The 19,875-nt window shown below is 40.5% G+C and overlaps 1 protein-coding gene across 1 annotated transcript in view; it reads right to left on the reverse strand.

Annotated features, from left to right (window-relative positions):
- MAN1A2 (mannosidase alpha class 1A member 2) overlaps positions 1–19,668 on the reverse strand; it is a 146,446-nt gene extending 126,778 nt beyond the window's left edge. Inside the window, exon 1 of the mRNA XM_086478369.1 lies at positions 19,361–19,668. Within this exon, the coding sequence (XP_086334495.1) occupies positions 19,361–19,668 (308 nt within the window). The remainder of the gene's footprint in view (positions 1–19,360) is intronic.
- Between the last annotated feature and the right edge of the window lie 207 nt (positions 19,669–19,875).

Consider the following 19,875-nt stretch of genomic DNA (forward strand, 5'->3'; position numbering starts at 1 on the left):
CAAAGCAGCAACAAAAGAACTCCAATCATATATGTGCATTACACACAGCATCCTTGCTCTCCCTTCTTTCCTGATCTTCTTTGCCTCCAGAATTATAAATCCTCCCTTTTGCACGTGATACTCCCAGAGGAAGAAGAAAGTTCCTGGAGACATGCAGAAAACCCTCAGTAGTTGAGGGAGTGATTCAAAGGACCCAAATAGCCTCCAGAAATTGAACAGGTTTTAAGTAGAAGCCTTAGCCAGCTGAGAACTTCCTTTTCCTTCTCCATATCCCCATGGTAAAGAAGAAAAGGATTTTCTTAGGACATCTATTGATTATAACATGCTCTTGTTCAGGTATTTTACCCCAATAACAGAACACATGATATTAGTTTGACTAAAGCTATGAAGAGTTTCCTAACATTTCACCTTAGATACAGAAACAGAATATATGACAGAACAATTAAGCAGAAGACAAACAGGATTCTACCTGTTTACCTGCACATGATATAGCTTGGAAACTTTCCTCCAGCAGATACCAAAGGCTTGCTGAAATCGCTACGTAAGAATGTCACACAGAAAGTGACATTAATTCCTTGCATTGATAAGTGCTAAATATAAACATATTAAATACTTAATATGCCAAGATAGCCTCACTCTCCACACGTGGTAAGACAGATAACACTTCTGTGACATTCCACAGACATAGCTTGTTCTAAAATGAAAGAACATGAAAGGACATGCTTGAAAAGAATTTGCCCCCCCCCCCCCAAACACCACCCCCCCCCCAAATGTATGAGTCCAGGAAAAAAACAGTAGAAAGACAATAACTCCTAGTCAACTCTTGTTTTGAAAAAAGACTAAGCAAACCACAAAACATACCAAGAAAACTTTCCAAACAGCACAGTTAACAAGCAAATACCTCTGTTAACCCATTTTTATATAATTAAGTTGATTTTACTTCATTAAGAACAGGCTTGAAATTTTTATCTAGTTTCAAATAACAATTAAAAAAAAAAAGTCAAACGCCAACTGTGAGCAGTAAAATTTGACCAACTTTTGAAAGTGTCAAGTAACCTTAAGAACAGAGCTTGGGACACAAGAAAAGAAAAATACAGTGCCAAAAGATATTTGCTGTATACAATTGTGTTTGGGGGTAGGGGGGTGTTTTTTTAAGGAAACTAAAGCAGCAGCAATAACTAAAAATTATGACAATCATTTTAACATCCTAGATTCAAAACTGTAAGGCTGGAGCTTTACATCCATAAGGGACTCCACCATTTGAGCTAAGAGAGGGTGACAGCCTCCTGCTATCAGTTACTAGGTAGGTCCAACAACAAAGGAAAATAAAATACCTTGACAGGGTGTCACACATATCAGCTTGCAGCAGAAAAAAAAAAAAAAAAAAGAGACTCCAGCTAAAATTTCACATTATATTCAAGCTGATTAATACCTAGCTACTTTCAAACGAAAGGTCCCACTCAACCTTGCACCAGCGCTCTGGCACTTGTCACTGAGCTGATTGAGGGTCTTAACACAGCAGACTATCTGGGGCTTGGTACTGCTCTCCTGGGCATTTGTTCAGAGGGTTTTTTTTTGCATGGAGTTAGCTCCCTGAATTCACTGATGGCAGGGTCAGATGACAGCCAAAGCTAATACGGGTAAAGAAGCAGGAGCAACCTTCCCTCTGTGCCTTCCCTTAACAGAACCTGCCAGAGACAAATGTGTAAATTGTAGCTTTAAGGTGAATGGTATAACAAGAAATGAAACTAACTGTAGAGCTCTGAGGTAAACAGCCAAAGCCAACAGCAATGAGGCCAGGATTCCTGGGCTGCATCAAGAGAAGCATGGCCAGCAGATTGAGGGAGATGATTTTTCCACTCTACTCCACTCTCATGAGACCCTGCCTGGAACACTGTGTTCAGCTCTGCAGCCCCCAGCACAAGACAGACATAGACCTCTCCACAGTTCAGAGGAGGGTGACGAAGATGATCAGGGGGCTGGAGCAACTCCCCTGTGAGAACAGGCTGAGAGAGCTGGGGTTGTTCAGCCTGGAGAAGAGAAGGCTTTGGGGAGCCTTTATAAGCAGCCCTCCAGTACTTAAAGGGGGCCTACAGGAAAGATGGGGAAGGACTTTTTACAAGTGCATGCAGTGATAGGATGAGGGGTAACGGTTTTAAACTAAAAGAGGGTAGATTTAGATTAGATACAAGGAAGAAGTTCTTTGCTGTGAGGGTGGTGAAGCACTGGAACAAGTTGCCCAGAGAAGCTGTGGCTGCCCCCTCCCTGGAAGTGTTCAAGGCCAGGTTGAAAGGGGCTTTGAGCAACCTGGTCTAGTGGAAGGTGTCTCTGCCCATTGCAGGGGGGTTGGAACTGCATGATCTTTAAGGTTGCTTCCAACCCAAACCACTCTGTGATGTGCTGGAAACTGAGGACTATTGGATAAAATCATGGAGAGACAAATGAACTGACTGGACAACCCACACAACACCTAGAGCAGAGATGACCAATGCAAGCACAAGCCATGGCAGGTTAAGCTTTGGGAAGTTAGTCTGACAAACTCAGAGGGGACCCATCTGCAGACTCAACTTCCAGTCAGAGAGGAGATAACACTGCCTTCACTGTACAACTGAGGCAGAGAAGTCCACCTGTATGGACTGGTAAGAGAATATCCCTGGATGAGGAAGAGTTGCCCACCATCAGCATGCGTCCCCTCTCCTGGTCACCAGCCAGATAGTGCACAGGAAAACAGTTTCCCTGGTGTTGCTGCAGGGAGTCATTGATGGCTAGAAAACTAGTGGTTCTGTAGAAACAAGTAAACTAGCACATGAAGGGCACTTGTATGTCCACGCATTCTGCTGATTTATTAGGTTAAAGAATAGTTGTGTATGACTGCAGCATTAATAATATGATCAAGGATAATAGTTGGAATACTGGTTTATGTAATAAAGGATATTATAACTCTGTATTCCTTCTGTTGGTCACCATCTCTGTGCAAATCATTCTTTAAGTTTCAGGGCTTTAGTTGTCCTACTTTAAAAGCAAGCTCCCTTACTCCTTATGCTGGTGCTCAGGAGACCAGGCAACAAGCCAGTCACAGCCAGTGGTAAGCTGAGTCAGCTGAAAAACAACTGATCATTTCAGGCTAAATCAGGTCTCCCAACTGGCTGACTGTCCAAACACTGCTGTTCGGGCAAGGATATAGGCAAGATTAAATGGCTGGTGACACAGCAGAACATAACGTGAGCTTCAAGTGTTACAGACCGCCACGTTCAGGGATGTTAAATTAGAGCCCAAGCTATAAGGAACATGTTTTCTGCACAAAAACTCACATGACCATTAACAGCAGTCATTCCCTCCCATACCATCACCTCTATCCCCTCACTCAGCCATATTGATTCCTCTCCTCAAGTTTATCGCAATGATACTACTTCCTCCATCAGATAAGAGTCACTCCCTACCATCCTAAATTTTATTTATGCTTTACTGAGCATCAACTTGCTTCAGATGTCTCCTCTCCCCAAGGCCACTCTGATTAGTCCTTGATATCTCACTCAACCAACGCCCGCCTCTTATGCCACAGACAATGCTGATCTTTTTCTACTTAGGGAAAAAGTGGAGGAAAGCAAAAGGCACTATTTCACAGTCATCCTACCCCCTTTTGTTTCACTCCATATGTAGCTCGCATCTCCAGCTTACAAAGAAAGAAATTAATTGCTGCTCCTCACCACCCCCAAGTCCCTCTGCTAGCCCTGGCTCAATTTCCCCATCCATGTTCCTGTTCCGAAATCGGTAATTCTTTCCCTTTTCCCACCCCCTAACAACTGGGAAAATGAGAATTATATTAAGTGAAGCAACATCCTCTTCCTGATGTCTATGTTCAAAAGGGGTACCACAGTTAAGTATGGTAGCTCCCTCCTTTTACACCATGAGTCTTAGCAGCCTGATCTCCAGCAGTAAATTCCAAGACTCTCATCAACTGAAGAAAAACCACTGGAGAAAGTTAGCAATTTAAAGCAATAGCCATGATATTAGTATTGTTCAAACATAAAATAAGCTGACAGAAAAAGTACACATAAAGAGAGAAAGGCTATTGCAAAGTGAAAGTAGCAGATAGCATATAATGTAGACTCAGAGATGGCAAACTTTCAGGTAAGCAGATGGTACTAAACTTCTCTGCACAGGAAACCCTCTGGCAGGCCCTACAGAGCTCTAAGGAAGTGACTGTCTTCACACAGATGTTCTGTTGACATGACCGCATTTCCATAATGCTATTTTACTCACCCAGCCAGAGCCGCTTCCCACATCCCAGAAGCAACACTGCTTTAAATATCCTGTTGGAAGTTCACAAGTATTGCTCAGATTTATCTTCCTCCTCCACCTGTAACTTTTACCATACAGCTATATGGTAAATTGATACCTTTATATCAATGCATTTAAAATAAGAATAGTAGTCAACACGGCACTACAAGCCATACACTAAAATGTTTTGTGGCAAACAGCTTGAAGAGGAAGAGGAGGGGGAAAACCCTGGGATCTACCATACGAGACTGATACCAACCCTTCATTACAGGGGAACAATACTACCAGGGATGTGCAGCTTAGTCCAAACACAGATACACAGCAATTTCTCTTGACTTGCTCCTCTCACCACCAAAAAAAGTGTCATGCACAACCCCCTCCTGGCTAATACAGCATCAGTGCTAGTCAATTAGCCTTGCTGTGGCATGGGAGCAGCATTTGATTTGTCTGAAAGACACAGATCAGCTCCTTGCATGGCAGGATTGGCAGGATCACACCAGACATCAGCATTCCCTTCTCTCTATGAGGCAGCAGTTTAAAACGTAGTCCTGCTTCCCAGAAACTGGAGGAATTAAGAGGCAACAACAGAAAAAATAATTTGAATGTAGTCTCAGAATATCAATAGCTTTCAGAAAGTATTTTGTGACATGTTGTGAGAAAAACCCAGACAGGACAGGAGCTGCAGGCAATGTTCTGTTGTTAAACACAGCCCTTACTTATTTCAGGGGAAAAAACCCAAATATATATATAGCACTTATATGTGATGCAAAAGGATTTCATATAAGAGCACACAGACTGCAGTGTGGATATACTTTGAACAGTAATACTGGATTAATTAAAATAGAAATATTCTATAAAAATTCTTCTCCCATACAGCACCACTGGGACTGGTTAAAAGGAAAGAACAGCAAAGCTTTATACCTCTTTACTTGGCAAGTCAGCCAAAATAGTAACAAAAGATAGAGCAACAAAATACCTGGAAATCATGATGTACAGTCTAATCTGCACTCTTCCACTGAGCAAAACTGTATCTCATCACTCCCAAAGTTCTTTAATCTCATCAATAAAGCAGAGGATGAAAGACAAGTTTGTGACTAATTATTTAGCCTTCCAGGTGCTTTTAATAAATTTCCACACTAAAATAATCCATGCTGCTAATAAACTACACAATTTTGATTCAAGAGACACATAACTGGGTGTTGGGTTTTTTCCTTTTAAAAAAAAGGCCAGAAAAGCAACAATGGATCAGTAACTCCCCACCCCCAAAAAAAAATATAACAATGCAAGGCTCACACTACTCATTACATCTATGAATATGGAAAGCAGGTTTTTGCATGCCAGAAGAGAATACAGTCGCCATCACAGAAAGGTTGAGGTGGGAAGGGACCTCTTAGGTCACCTGGTCCAACCCCCCTGCTCAAGCAGGGCCAACTAGAGCCAGTTGCCCACGATCATGTCCAGACAGCCTCTGGATATCAAGGATGTAGATATCATTACCATAAATTACACAGTGGAGTTTCCCCATATACGAGCAAACTGCAGAGAATGAGTGGTAAGACAAAAAGACACCTTCCTGATTGCAATGTCTTCCCAACAATATTGAGTAAACAATATTGCTGCCAACCAGCAAGGTTAGTAAAAGCCAGCACGTAGTCTAAGGAATCACTGACGCATAAACAAGGTAAGGATGCTGGCATCACGATGGGAAACACAACAGAAGGCAAAAAAAGTATAAAAGAGGGAATTGTGATGTGATGTGATGTGTAAACTACCACACATTACATTTAAGTCAGCTAAAGATGACTTGGCATTCTTTGGGAACTGCCAAGCAGACCTTTGTTCATATGTATCTGCAATAAAAATATTGTCAGGACATAAGAAGTGAATCAAAATACAGCAGGTGAGCAATGTTCCAGTAGTATATACATCTAGAACTATCATGGATGTTTTTCATAAACCTATGATAAAATTAACAGATTCAACTAAAGCAATACAATGTTGATTAACAGCTATCAGTGCTATTTCAGGTACCAGTGAAATACTTGAATATTACAATGTTTTACAGACTACATACACAGACCTTAGATGTATGCAACAACAGATGAGCCAGACACAAACTACTCTTGACATGACAAAGACAGAAAATACTGTAGCCCAGAACACAAATCTAAAACAATATTTGGAAGAGCTGGAGATATAAAACGTCTCAGCAATTTGATCTTTGAATTGTCATCTTCAATGGAGTCCCAGGTTTTTCAGCTAGTTTTATAAACAGTACCTAGTACATGCTGCATTATCTTCCTCTGTTAACTTAATACAATCACATATATATACAGCATGTGAAGTCAAATTTCTTCCTTCTCCACCACCACCATAGTCAACTTTCTGAATTCCCAGCTCATGGACAGTTGTAGTCGTATGTATGATTCCTCTAAGATTAAATTAAAATCAGTTTCATTAGCTCAAATTATTATGGAAACTTCCTTACCTCTTTCATGAAAGAGAGGTCATTTCCCTAACAAAGATATTATGGATAATATAACATTGCATAAGAATGAGATGACTCAAACACGATAACATTGCTGCTTTGATTAACGGAAACTCTGGAACTAGAAAACAACTCACAACTCTCTCCTTCACTGGCTATAGATAACAAAACCATGTTTATTTCGAGAAGTTCAGACCCAATAGTTTCAAACATACTGGCCCAGAATAAACAAGCCATGCAGTCCCAAGATCACCACACCATGAAGATTCAACTCTTTATGACCAATGTGAGGTTGGGCTCAGCTCCACCAAAACCAAACTCTTATGAGAGGATACTCTCAGAGCTGTAAGCCACATAGGGTAAGAAACAGGGTGAAATTGCTGAGACACTAACTTAATTCAAGACAAAAATATTGACTCAAAAAGGCAAAAAAAATCAGAGAAAAAAAGTTGAGTTGGAATATGTCGACTCAGCAAGACCAAGAATCAACCCACTCCAAGAATCAAAGGAGGTCGATATTTTCCTACCTTCCACCTTCCAGGCTAGCAGGAACTCATCGAGCTGGTAAGCACATTAATCCTCAGTAAATAGCCTAACTGGCTAGGCTTTCTGCACGAGCCAGCAATAATTGCTGAGTATCTCCTCCTTGAAGAACCTCTGTGTATGCTAGAAAATGGCAAACACACACCCTATGGTAATTTTATAAAGAAAGACTGTATTTCTGAAGATAAATGCTGTGGCAAAAGGTCATATCCTTGCAGCCATTGTCACACATGGACGTTAATATTCTTTTGAAGTTCTTTCCAGCCCTGAAGTAAAGATGCTGCAAAAATCAAGCACTCGGACTAGGAAATGGAAGAACAATTCCCTCCCCCCTATAAACATTATGTCACCTTCAGACACTATCATTTTGGATTCCAGAAAGAAGGGATGGGAGAAAAAATAAAGAACACAAAACATGGTGTTTAAGATGGCTGTCAAAACCTAACATAGCTTCCCTTCTCGAGGATATCTTAAGTTTTATTTACTCTTGGATCTCAGAGGCTGAAGCCTGGTCATTCTAATGGGTTAAAAGACGACAAGGCAGTATTAGCCACCTGTCACAACATGTTCCAGGACAACAACTAGCCTGTGGGTGAAAGGCTGGGACAAAGGCTATCTGTGATCTGAAAAACAGCACAGCATAAAGGAACTTAAGAAAAACTTCTGGGTTACACTTCTATCCCACTGCTCCTATGCTTCCCTCCCCACCCAGCAGAGATGATGGTGATGCCGTTTTAGCTGTCTTGGACTACACAACCACTTGCCACCTTCACAGCCCTGTTTGATTTCAACTGCTGAGCACTGAACTGAAAACAGTAGGGTCAAATAGCTAAAAATGACTGACTGATTCTATAAAAGGCAAAGGTAGAACAAAAACTGAAAATAAAATAGAAAACCCAAATCTGCCTGCCACAAATGTTTTTGAACAGTTTGATGTAAACATAAGGCTTTCTAAATCTCAAAAGGCATTCTATTTTAAGCATTACTGAACCCACCTGAAAGCTGGTAAGGCAAGGTTATGGCTGATGCAGTTTACAGAAATTTTTCAAGGCAGCTTGGAAGAACTCTACTCAGTCTGTACAGGTTCCAGAACTTTTTTAACAGAAGTCAGATACAAAAACGAATTAGTTAAGTATAAAATTTAAGGAATATTTTAATTTTTTGTTTCCACATATTTCCTAGATACTAGAACAGTAGATAATATTACATAGTTTTTTTTTTTTCTAAAAATTCCATACTATGAACCCAGGAAGGTTCAAAACAAACTTGCTAGGGAACCAAAGAACAGCATGTAATTATGACTTAAAAATTACACACACCACTTCGGACTTCAGGCTGGTTCCTGGTTTGTTTACCTGTTACTGTATGAAAGGAAGGTCCATAGATATTTCCTTGGGTTTTTTTCCTTTTAAACTCAAAAGGCACTTTAAATTTTTCCAGGATCACCGCAAGCAAATTCTAGAGCACGAAAAATTTTGAATAAAATCACATACCTTAATGCTAAATCGCAATCTTGTGCTGAGGATTGATCAGGTGACTCGTGTCAGTATCTGAACCTCCCAGACCAAGTAAAAGTGGCATTTTCATTCCAGTGCCTTAAGTTTCTCCTGCAAGTGTTCCTGCAGGTTACATTACCACTTGAAATGTCACATATTTCATTGAGCATAATGATTCAGGCATCTTGCCAAATTGACAAGAATATGTCAAGCCTCATTTTTCTTTGTAATAGCAGCAGACTGGATGATCTAGTCCCACTGTAGTGTGATGGCCAGATGCTATTCTGAGAAAATTATGACTAAAGAGGGGAGAGGGGGTGTCAAGCAAACAACTACGCGTAACTGGAATAGCATATCCATCTGAATAAAATCAGTGCTCAAGTGGTTTACAGAAACCAAAATAAACATATCAAAAGACTACAAATGTATAAAAAACAGAGCAAACGAAGGACCTGTGGTTCATATGTAGTGTTAGTAACACAATCTCAAAAATACTGTTTCACAAACACACACAAGAACAAAGTCACCGTTAGGCATTTCACTTTGAGTCAATAAACTGTTCCACCACCTACTGTGGCCAGCAAACAGCTATCAAACACTGCAATGCCAACACAGGAACAGGTAAAAGCCAACCAGAAAGATTCCAGGTTCTCTTCCATCACTGTTTGTTGTTGCTTTTTTACATCAAGTAATACCAAGAGCGATGGGGTGATGGAGCTTTTTTGTTAGGTTTTGGGTAGGGTTTTTTGGTGGGTTTTAGCATTGTTTCTATAAAAGAGCTTCTTCCTCTGGTTACCAATACAACTTCAAATGATTCCCAATCAGTCTGTTCACCAGCACCACTAGAAGAAAGAGCTGAACCAAGTTCATAACAGAAGTAACTTATAAAAACTTCCAGCAGAATAGGTCACCTTGTTAGCCATTGGTTTTTAAAGTTTCACATGCAAGACTGAAATGACAGCAGTGACAACTGATTATCCAGTTCACTGAGCAGTTTATAGATATCCCATATACAGATGTCTTGGTATCCCCTTCCATAGATATCAGTCCCTCATATAAGACAAGTTCCCAGACGTGATACAAAACTAAAAATATATATATATATATATATATCAGTTATCAGGATAACAGTTACTGCAGTGCAGTTAAGTTCCCCTTCTTCATCTGGGATGTGAATTAGTACTTAATTTCACATAGAAATAGGCATAACACTCATACACCTTGAACTTTTCACTGCACTGATCTGGACCTATTTAACAAGTATAACATTTAATAGATCCAACTTGACTGGTTTTAAGCACGAAAATCAGTATTTTTAACAGTTCAGAGTAAAAACAAGCAGTTGAAATAAGTACAAGATATAGCAATAAAACTGAAGTTAAAAATTTGTTTCATTCTTAGCATTATTTCTCTTTGTTTTGACTTTTTCTATTTACTGGAAATGTAAATAGAAAAATTGTTTCACAGACCCATTAATATTTAATTGCCATGGATCCCATTGTCTCTAGAAGGTGGAATCATTCACAAAGTAGAAATTTTAATTCCTTAAATACTGTTTATAACATCAGAACTCCATGATGCAGAAGAGCCTTACTCATCTGCAGTATTTTCTTCTCCAGAACACTATGCATTGCAATTCAGAATTCAATACACGTGTTACTTAATAATTTGGAGAACACTTTCCACTCAAATAGAAGCCAATGACAGCAGAACAGATGCCTTTAGGAAACTAAGGATGTGATTATAGCACTGGGAAAACAGACACATGCTTGCATCATCTGCAATTATTGTTTAGAATTAAACAGTCTTCAGTGTTTCCAAGATAAACCTGATTAACAAGAGATTTAAAAGGTCACTAGAAACATAGTTCTTAGTCAAAGTAGTTCACACTATCATTTTTTAGAACTGAATTTTCTCTTTCTTGGGAGAAAAAAAAGTGCGAGTGGGAAGGAAATTTTGTCTTATCCAGGAAGACAACCCTTCTTCTCTAAGGAGCATCTTTCCCACTACTTTTGCCATCTCAAACAAGCCCAGAGAGTGGCAGATGTTTTTTCAAGTTTTGTTTTCAAAGCATTGAGAAAATTTTATTTTACAGAAGTAACGAAAACAAGCAGGAAGTTTGTGGTCCAGAAAGTCAGCCCTGGATTATGATTTTTTTAAACATACTGTGGAAAGGATGCAAGTATTCTGGAGCAAAAGCAGATCCCCTAACTTGTACAGGGAAAATAGCAAATAGCACTCAAAATGCAACAGATTTGTAAAGATAGCAACATATCCAGAAAAGTCTGCTGAGGAAGCAGTACATACAATAAGCTATTCCTACTAGCCAATAAACCTAAACCATGAGTACAATTCAGTGTATTCAGCACAAGTTTACTTATCTGGCAGGATATTCAGAGCAATAACACGGCAAATGTGATCTTCGCCTTCCCACTGAAAGATTTAAGGGATATGCCGCTCCCACAGACAAGATGTTTTTCTTACCCTTTGTGAGCACATTCAGTTTGATCCAATAAAAAGTAAAACGGATTAGTTTGATTTACCACTGACAGTCACCTGCTCATAAGTGGCCTGACTGTACACTGCAGCAGTTAAAACACGTCAGCAGGTCCCAGAGAAAAATAATAAATTACTGAAAGGGAGAAACCACTCGTGCAGCTTGCCTGTGCAAGTTTCAAATGCCTTGCTGGCCTACAAACAGTGGTAAATCTCAGCTGAGATGAATGTCATCTTGCAAAAGTCTTCCAAGTTGCGACCAGCACATATTAAATGTGAAAACTGACATTTCTGTACACTGGTGCTAACAGACACAAAGTAATCTCATTTAAGAGCTCTTAAATCTTTTTACAGCAAGAAAACACTTTCATCGTATGCACTCCCTTAAAGATGTAATTTTGGTCATGCCATACTGATCAGATTACATAATATTAAGCCAAACGAAAAACCTTAAACTTCCTGTCTCAAATAAAATCATAGGAAACAGCTACCTGTCCATTGTAAGTCTCAGTGGCAACACTATGGCAAGGAGCTGGGGAAGCATTTACAAAATCCTCTGGTGGTTTAAGAGGTCACTAACAAGTACGCACATAAAACATTAACGAAACTAATGCTGAATACCATACGCAAGGTAATTCAGTTCAAGGGTTTGCATCATAAGAATATTTTGTTTAAAAATGAAGGCAGCAAGACAGAATTATAAATATGATTCAACGTTTGAGCAAATAAATCCTGTATGGAGTAGAACTATCATAGCCCTGTATTTCATACATCGATGGCCTTTAGCTTTCTGTCCCAAGGTTTCCTACCACCTCGGTAGCATAGTCGATTGCTACTGGCATCTCATAAAACCCAACTCTTTCCTGACACAACATTGACTTCCAACCACCTTTCTCCAGTGATCAGGGAAGAACAGACAACACATGCTGTGGCTGGTTCAGTTACACTTGTGCAGATCGACTAGCAGCAGATCAAGCATCACAAATAACTCGGGCTCATGGCTGTGATTCTTCCTTCAACACTGTCCCTAATTAAGGTCTTTCTCTTTCATAGAGCACCAAGATACAGAAACTTACTTATTTGGACAGGTTGCCCTTTGCTGCTGATAGATGTTACAGGGGAGAAAGAGTGAATGGAGAACAGAACAGGGTCAGCATGCGTTACAAGTAAACATATGGCACAACCACATAAACTGTGTTTGCTTCAGAGACAAGGCTGAAGATACCTTTAAAAGTAGCCTCTAGGTTAGAAAAGAAGGTTAATAAATAGCCTATAACGTATCTTCTCAATTATTTATTTTAGAAACACCAGTGTACCTGGTTGGGTACTCAAAACAATAAGAACAGAAGTTACCAGGGAAAATTCTCTCTCCCACCCTGCCTTTTTTTTTTTTCCTCTGAAATCTTCAAATACTAAATAATACAGAACCTCCAGATCTTCAAGTGAATGGATGAAGCTACATAATTTCCTCTGTACAGGACACTAGATCAGACAACAACATAAAGACAAAAGGAATCAAAAGCCTACAAATTTTATGAGCAAGCATATATTACAAGACTTAGCAGTTCTCAAAGCTTTTCCCAGTATTTCACCCCTGTGAATAACTGTATTTGCTCTCAATACAGTAAGATAATATAGTAAAATCTATTTGTTGAATTTGAAGACAAATAGCAGAAGTCACGTTGATCAAATAAGAGGTAAATAACTACATTGTAAATGCAGGTACTTTGTAAGAGTTACAATCACACAGGACATTTTAGAGCCCTCAGACTATTTACTGGGGCAGCAGGGGAAAGAATAATTTTTCCCCCTTTTGGCCTTACTACCCTCTTGGCCTGTTGAACACTCCACTCCCTGCAAACAGTTAACTTGCAACAGAACTCTGAATTTTAGTGAAAAAGTGATATCTAGTTACTGAATTAAGACAGATGATAGCATTCACTTGAGGCTGCAACTGGAAATAAAGGGAAAAGAACAAATCCCACAAGCTATATCCAAACACATACCCTCAAGTTCCCACTTTGTTAGCCTGAATGAAACAGCTGCCACCTACACATCAGACCAGACTCTTCTCAACATTGACAGCTGCAATAATGAAAGTCCAGGGTGGTGGAATAAAAGTGCTGACCATGTTTTGGACTTCACAGAAGAAGAGAAAGGAGTAGAAGAGAAGGAAGGAGTTACAAACTTTTTCCTCTTTGCCCATATTTGGTCTCAGTTCCATTGTTACAAAAACACATACACACACAACATGAGGTCACCAAACTTACTAGTTTTACATACATCTGTTTTAAGGAAGCAAAAACCTATAACTCAGAACTAGCTGAGTAGGATCAGGATGTTTGTATTTACTACAGGAAACTGAGATGAACAGAAGATTGAAGAACTTTTATAGTGCAATATGCCCACAACTAGCCATGCTGCTTACTATTGCCTACACTGCTACCACCATCAAGCAACCCACATTTATGCTAAAGTTCTTTTGAGATTTTAATCTACAAAACTCCAAATGAACCAAAGTGCTACTGCCTCCCACCCACTAGCTGGCCTAAATCCAGCCAGCAGACTTTCTGCAGTTCTCCCACACCTGATTGTTTTCCAGCATGTAGACAAAGTGTAGATCATGCAAAAAACCAACAAGTTAAAACTTTTTTTTTTTTAAGCTGGAAAGGATAAGAACTGGAGAACACCAGCTCTCTGCTCCTCTCTTTCATAATACAGGAAATACAAAGTAGAGTACAGCAAGATAACTTGAAGAAAGCAGCACTCTACATATGATGTAGGCTGTTCAGCAGATGGGGGGAGGAGGGAGGACATCTAGACAGATGGTCTAAATTTGCATTTTGTAATTTGAAGATCAAAGCATTTTTCAGCCTACAACATAATGCGCTAATTTCAGAAGAACCTTAGAAATAATACAAGAGGGTACTTCTCCTACAGTCCAGTACAACTTCAGGGGTATAAGGCGGGGACTTCAGAAGAAATCAAACTCCCATAAATCTTCAAGTACTAGCATAATTTCTCAAGCCTCTTCTCAAAATGTAGTCCAGAATAGAGAATGACATGTGGCTACTAAGAATTCCATCTGAGAAAAGGCTCCAGATAAAGATGGGCATTGCTCTTGCAGTAGCTTCAACAGTTGAAGACTGACACCAGGCAGTTAGGACTTCTTTGCCCCAGGCATACAAGATGTTTCCGAACCCTGATTCGGAATGTACTACTCCTGCCCTCTTCAGCTCCATAGGTGTCACCATGAGGACCTGCATCTCCTGCATGTTGCACCCTAAAAACCCCTTGCTTATAGATCAAGCACCTCAGCTTAAACTCAGTGCCCACATAACAGAGAGACTGTGGAGTCTACTCTGAAGGCAGGCTCAATTTCATGCAACAAAAAAATTGGACGGAGTGGGAGCTGGGGCCCAGACACTACAGTGGCTCTTGATTTTTCAGGAGAAAAAACAGGTTCTCTAAATCACAATAGCAAATACTCTTAATTACACTAATAAGCTGTGCCCCAAGTAAAGGTGGGAAAGGAAGAGCAAAGTTTTATACACTTTTATACTTGATTGCATGGTAGAGGATGGCAGGAGACACTGATCCCACTGAGTAATAGAGGTTAAATTATCTCCTCTGCCCACTTCTGCTACAGCTAATTAAGTCATACAGACCAGAGAAGATAAAGGTATTCAAAGGAAGCATATTAAGCCTTTCATGTTTCTTAAAAAAAAAAAAATATGCCGGATTTAAAAGAAGAAACTAAGACTGAAAGCTCTTCAAAATCATTTTTGTAATTTTCACCTCCTAAGAGCAGAGACAGCAGCTGCTACTGCCATAGAGACAACCACATATGGAGCAACAGAAGAAAGAGCACTTTTAGACTATTGCCATACAGATGCTGACCCACAACTGGTCATATCACACTGCTGAGATTCTATCTTTGCATAACACAGAAGGCGCTATTCCTTAGCTACACAGAAACAAAGTCAAAGGCATGATTTATACTGGTCTATGCCTACACACACAGAGGCCAAGGCAGTTGAGGTGGTCGTTTGACTGGCAGCTCCTGCTATCAATTTGATCATATAAAGGCTGGGTTGTTGGGGGTTTTTTTTAAGCACAGAGAGGAATTATAACTTGAAGTAATAGGCAGGAATTTAGCAGCTGAAGATATGGCTCTGCAAATTCTGAAGGACTGAACTGTTGGCACAACAGTAGTCCAAGTGCTGTTACAAAGTGGCTTTGCAGCTTTGAGCCCATAAAATGACATTATTCTTTGCCTATAAGATTAACATAGTTTTACCACAAAAATGATCTGAACTTTCATCAAGTAATATAAAAAACAGCTGCTTGACACATCACTAAAGAAACAAGCCTGCTGAATTTTCATATTACAGATAATGTTATTTTTAAAAAAAAAAAAAGATAGATCAAGGAGATTACAGGGCATCTTCATTCTCACTCATTTACAGTAGATGCCAAGAAACCATAAGAATGTTTTGATTTGGTTCCAAAGCTATCTTTCAGACCTGGTACTGAAGAGTAAAATGCCTATAGCTGGAAAGCAACTGGGTAGTTAGAAACACCTTAAGCATTTTTGTATGTCAGGGGAGAGGGAGAAGTTTGGGAGAAGTGAGTTAACCTAAAACCGCGTAACAAATTGAGTGACACGTAAGTTTGTTTGGCAAGATGTGCCTTCAAAACTATGCTGCTCTTTTGAGAATCTCTGCAATATCCTATTTGAAACAGAGAAATTAATCTTTGGGAAATGAAATCGATTTTTAAAAAGTATGTGTATGCACATATCTTCACAAGTCCTGGACTACTCTTTTCCACTCTCCCTCCTCCCAGAGCCAAAATTTTGTGGTACACATTTCCATCAGTATTAACCCACTCCCCATGCATTATCCTGCAAGTGCACACAAACAGCTAAATACGAGTATTAACTTGCACTACAGCTAATCCATTTCCCAAAATACAAACTGCAGTTTTATTCCAGATATTAACCATCTTCTTACAAGAAAGTTGTTTTTCTTTGGATGATAGGCATCTGTAATTCTTGAAGGCACACTGTAATTCTTGAAGATATACTTAAGACCATCAAGAAGGGAGTGGGGTTTCCCCTCCCTTTTTTTGCCTGGAAGGGGAGAAGGAGAGAGAGACAGGAGCAGCAAACAAACAGGTTAATGGAAGACGTAAAGTTAACATCACCAAGGGGTAACAACTGTAAGAATAACAATAAAAACACTCAAGAATGCCAAGGGGGCACAAGGGAAGAGGTGGGAAAGCAACGTGAGGCATACAGAGAAGGATGACTCTGTACACCCAACACTACAGCACAGCAGCAAGACAACCCTCTACCTACATCATTGCTGTATTTTGCTAGAAGCTAGAAACATGAATATCCTCCAATAGCCTACAAAGCTCAAAATGTAAGGGGTAAGGGAAAATGAGTATTAAAATATTATAGCCTATATACCAAGGGAGCAGCATAATCATATGTTGCTTTTATCATTTGAGAGAGGTCAATTTCAGCATTCACAGAAGAAACACTTTCCTTTAGTCACTAAATCAACACACCTGTCATGTCATGATCAAATCTATACCTCATATGAATGACCTTTGATCTGATTTCTTCTGAAGTCCCACAATTCTTGGAAATATAGCTTAATCCATCACACTTGATATCCTAGACCACATCCTCCTTTGTATTACTAGTAGGTCATTTATCTTGATCTTTCACACCATAACTCCTCAGTGCCATCCAAAAAACAACTCTTACAGAGTAGCTGACGCTCGACTTTGCTCCTTGATAGTAAGGTGAACAAAGTTTTCCACCCCAAACTGAGATAACAAGTAATCTAGAAATCACTACTGAAGACCCTATACTTTTTCAAAATATCATCTGTCAATGTCTCTGCAATCCAGAAGCAGGAATTCAGCAATGAAAATGGCAACAGATGTTTTCCTTTATGGAAAACAGTCACCACACTAACTCCAAGCTAGCAAATGGCCCGTTGATAAGACTATGTGGCAATAAGCCTAAAAAGTTTCTCCAAAAGCAAAGCACATAACCTTGCTTCAAAATGCATATTGTGACATTCACACGAGTGAAAGTTAAGCAGGCAGGCTTTTTTAGTAGTTAAGACATGGTTGGACTAATCCAATGGTTTGCAGGGCTAAAACAACAGGAGTAATATCTATTCTTCTTCAAATAACAACTCAAGGCGGCCAAAGGCGGCCATAAAAAACTGTACACGACAGGGAAAACTGGGGAGGGTACAGGGGGAGTTACAGACATTCATAGCTTATGGAGGAACCATAAGGGAGTTAACTGATGACAGGATAACCACTTCATTTAAGAACAGATCCCAAACAAGCAAAATGCATTTAGCTCCAACAGTTATGTCACTACTCACACATGACAGGCAAAAATGGTACACACTTCATTACTACAGCTGTAGCCTCAGTAATTACACTTAACAAGGAAACCTGAAAAGGACCCACATAAACAGGTTAATCAAGAGCTTCACTCCAGAACTACCAGTATCAACAAATGCTTTTTTCTAAGGCCCATCTGCTGGGCAACACAAGGTACAAGAGTCACAGCTGGAGTTTTGAAAGTTTCTTAATTCTTCTTTTTGTTTCATCTGTCTTCTATTTTAGAACCTGATTCTGACTGTGCATATCACAGTGACTGGGGAAGCTAAGAAATAAGAGCAGCAAAAAAAAGCCAGTGAAAGATGAGAACTTCAAAGGCATATTAGAGAGTGCCTAAACCTATGTTTTGTGCAACATTTAACCTCACCAGCAATTAATATCATAGACAAAATAAGTCCTCATTAAATATTAAGCACACATGCCCTTTCAGTTCAGGAGAAAGAGCTCACAATAAGAGCCTCAAGACATCCAACAGCAAAAATGCCTTAAGGAAAAATACCATAGTGTTCAGGTTGTCTATAAGTCATAACAGATGAATAAAAGAGGAAATTATACCCTCTCCTTTTAATCTAGCACAAAACCTTTAAACAATTCTTATATCATGTCAATAGGATATATTTTAAACTTCTCTCAAAGGAACACTATCAGCATAAATCACTTTTCTTTAAATTTCACTGTATTAGTAATCCGAGTATAGAAGAGCACGTATTTTATCACCCATCATTATCACATTTTAGACATCTATGACAGTGAAGAGAGATCAGTCAGTTTCACTATGATCCAGGCACTAGGGCAGGATTTATGCAAGTATGTTAGAAGCAAACATACTGTACAATCCTCATTTAAGTATTTTAATCTCAGTTTTGAAGGCTTAAATTCACATGACCCAGTCCTGACCATTTAGAGGCTTGCACCACACAAAGCTTTAGGTGGCCCCAAAAAGCTATCAACAGCATGACCCTTACCACTCTTAACTATGATTTTATATTAAATTTCTTTACACCAGCAAACCCAATTAAGGAAACTTAGCCACCAGCACCTTCAATTGTCTGGAATAACATTATAACAAGTGAGTTTAAGGGCCAAAAAAGGTGATTGTGCCACTAGTTCTGTTTCCTGCATGTCGTAGGCCAACAGACTCTGGGTCACTGCGTGAAGTCTTCGTCAGATCAAAGTTCTTGCTACACCAATTCAGCAACAAGCAGCTATTTTTAGTAAGCACATAAAAGCTACACAAAAGATGCAGTAGTTTTTCAGTCACACTGTCTTCACAAATGCTATAACTTAACCCCCTTCTTTCCAGGACTGCCTCAGGGCATTGGCTAGAATGAGAAAATAAGTCACTGGAGGCGAGCTCGTATTTATCCTCCTGGCCCTCACTAGCCAGGCGGCTAAATTCACACTGGAAAAGAAAACATGGAGCCACAGATCCATATGGCAGCTGGAGGACACAAGGCTAGTGCTCAGAAGTTGATACGCGTTGGGAAGACAGGAGGATGTCGGAGAGAGGAGCGACAGCAGAACGGGAAGAACCTATTTTGCCGCTCCTGCTCCCACAGGGACCCGCTCGCTGCCACAGCGGCAGCGCCGCTCCCTTACCGGCGAGGAAAGGACCTACCTGTGCCGGTGCTCATCATGCCCTTGCCCGTGGATGAGGAAGCCGCCGAGGTTCTTGTCCCCTTTGCTGGTGTCCACGTGAGGAATAAGCACATCCTCCAAGCCCAGGTCAAAGCGCTTGTGCTTCGAGGAGTCGGGGAGGAAGAAGAACGCCCCGAAGCACAGGGTGATGAAGGCACTAAGAATAAGGAGCAGGATAAATTTTTCGGAGAGTCTCAAGGTAGCCCTGTGGTGCGGGAAGGCGGAAGCCCCCAGGTTCAGGGGGGGCAGCCTCCGCCCGGAGAGCGGCAGCAGGGCGGGAGTGGTCATCCTTCCGCTAGCGACCACCCCGCGGGGCACGGCTCATCCCCCTCAGCCCCTGCGGAGGGCGGCCCTGCCGGCGCGGGCCCGGTTCGGCTTGGCCGCCTCTCGGCCCGGCGCGGGGGCTGGGGGCGGCTTCACCATCCTCCCCGCGGGCGCCGGGCCGCGTCCCCCCTCACCCGCCGAACCACCGCGCGGGAAGGGCGGGGGGGGAGG

Source organism: Leptosomus discolor, chromosome 1, assembly GCF_034619465.1.
Source record: "Leptosomus discolor isolate bLepDis1 chromosome 1, bLepDis1.hap2, whole genome shotgun sequence".
In the NCBI taxonomy this organism is placed as follows: domain Eukaryota; kingdom Metazoa; phylum Chordata; class Aves; order Leptosomiformes; family Leptosomidae; genus Leptosomus; species Leptosomus discolor.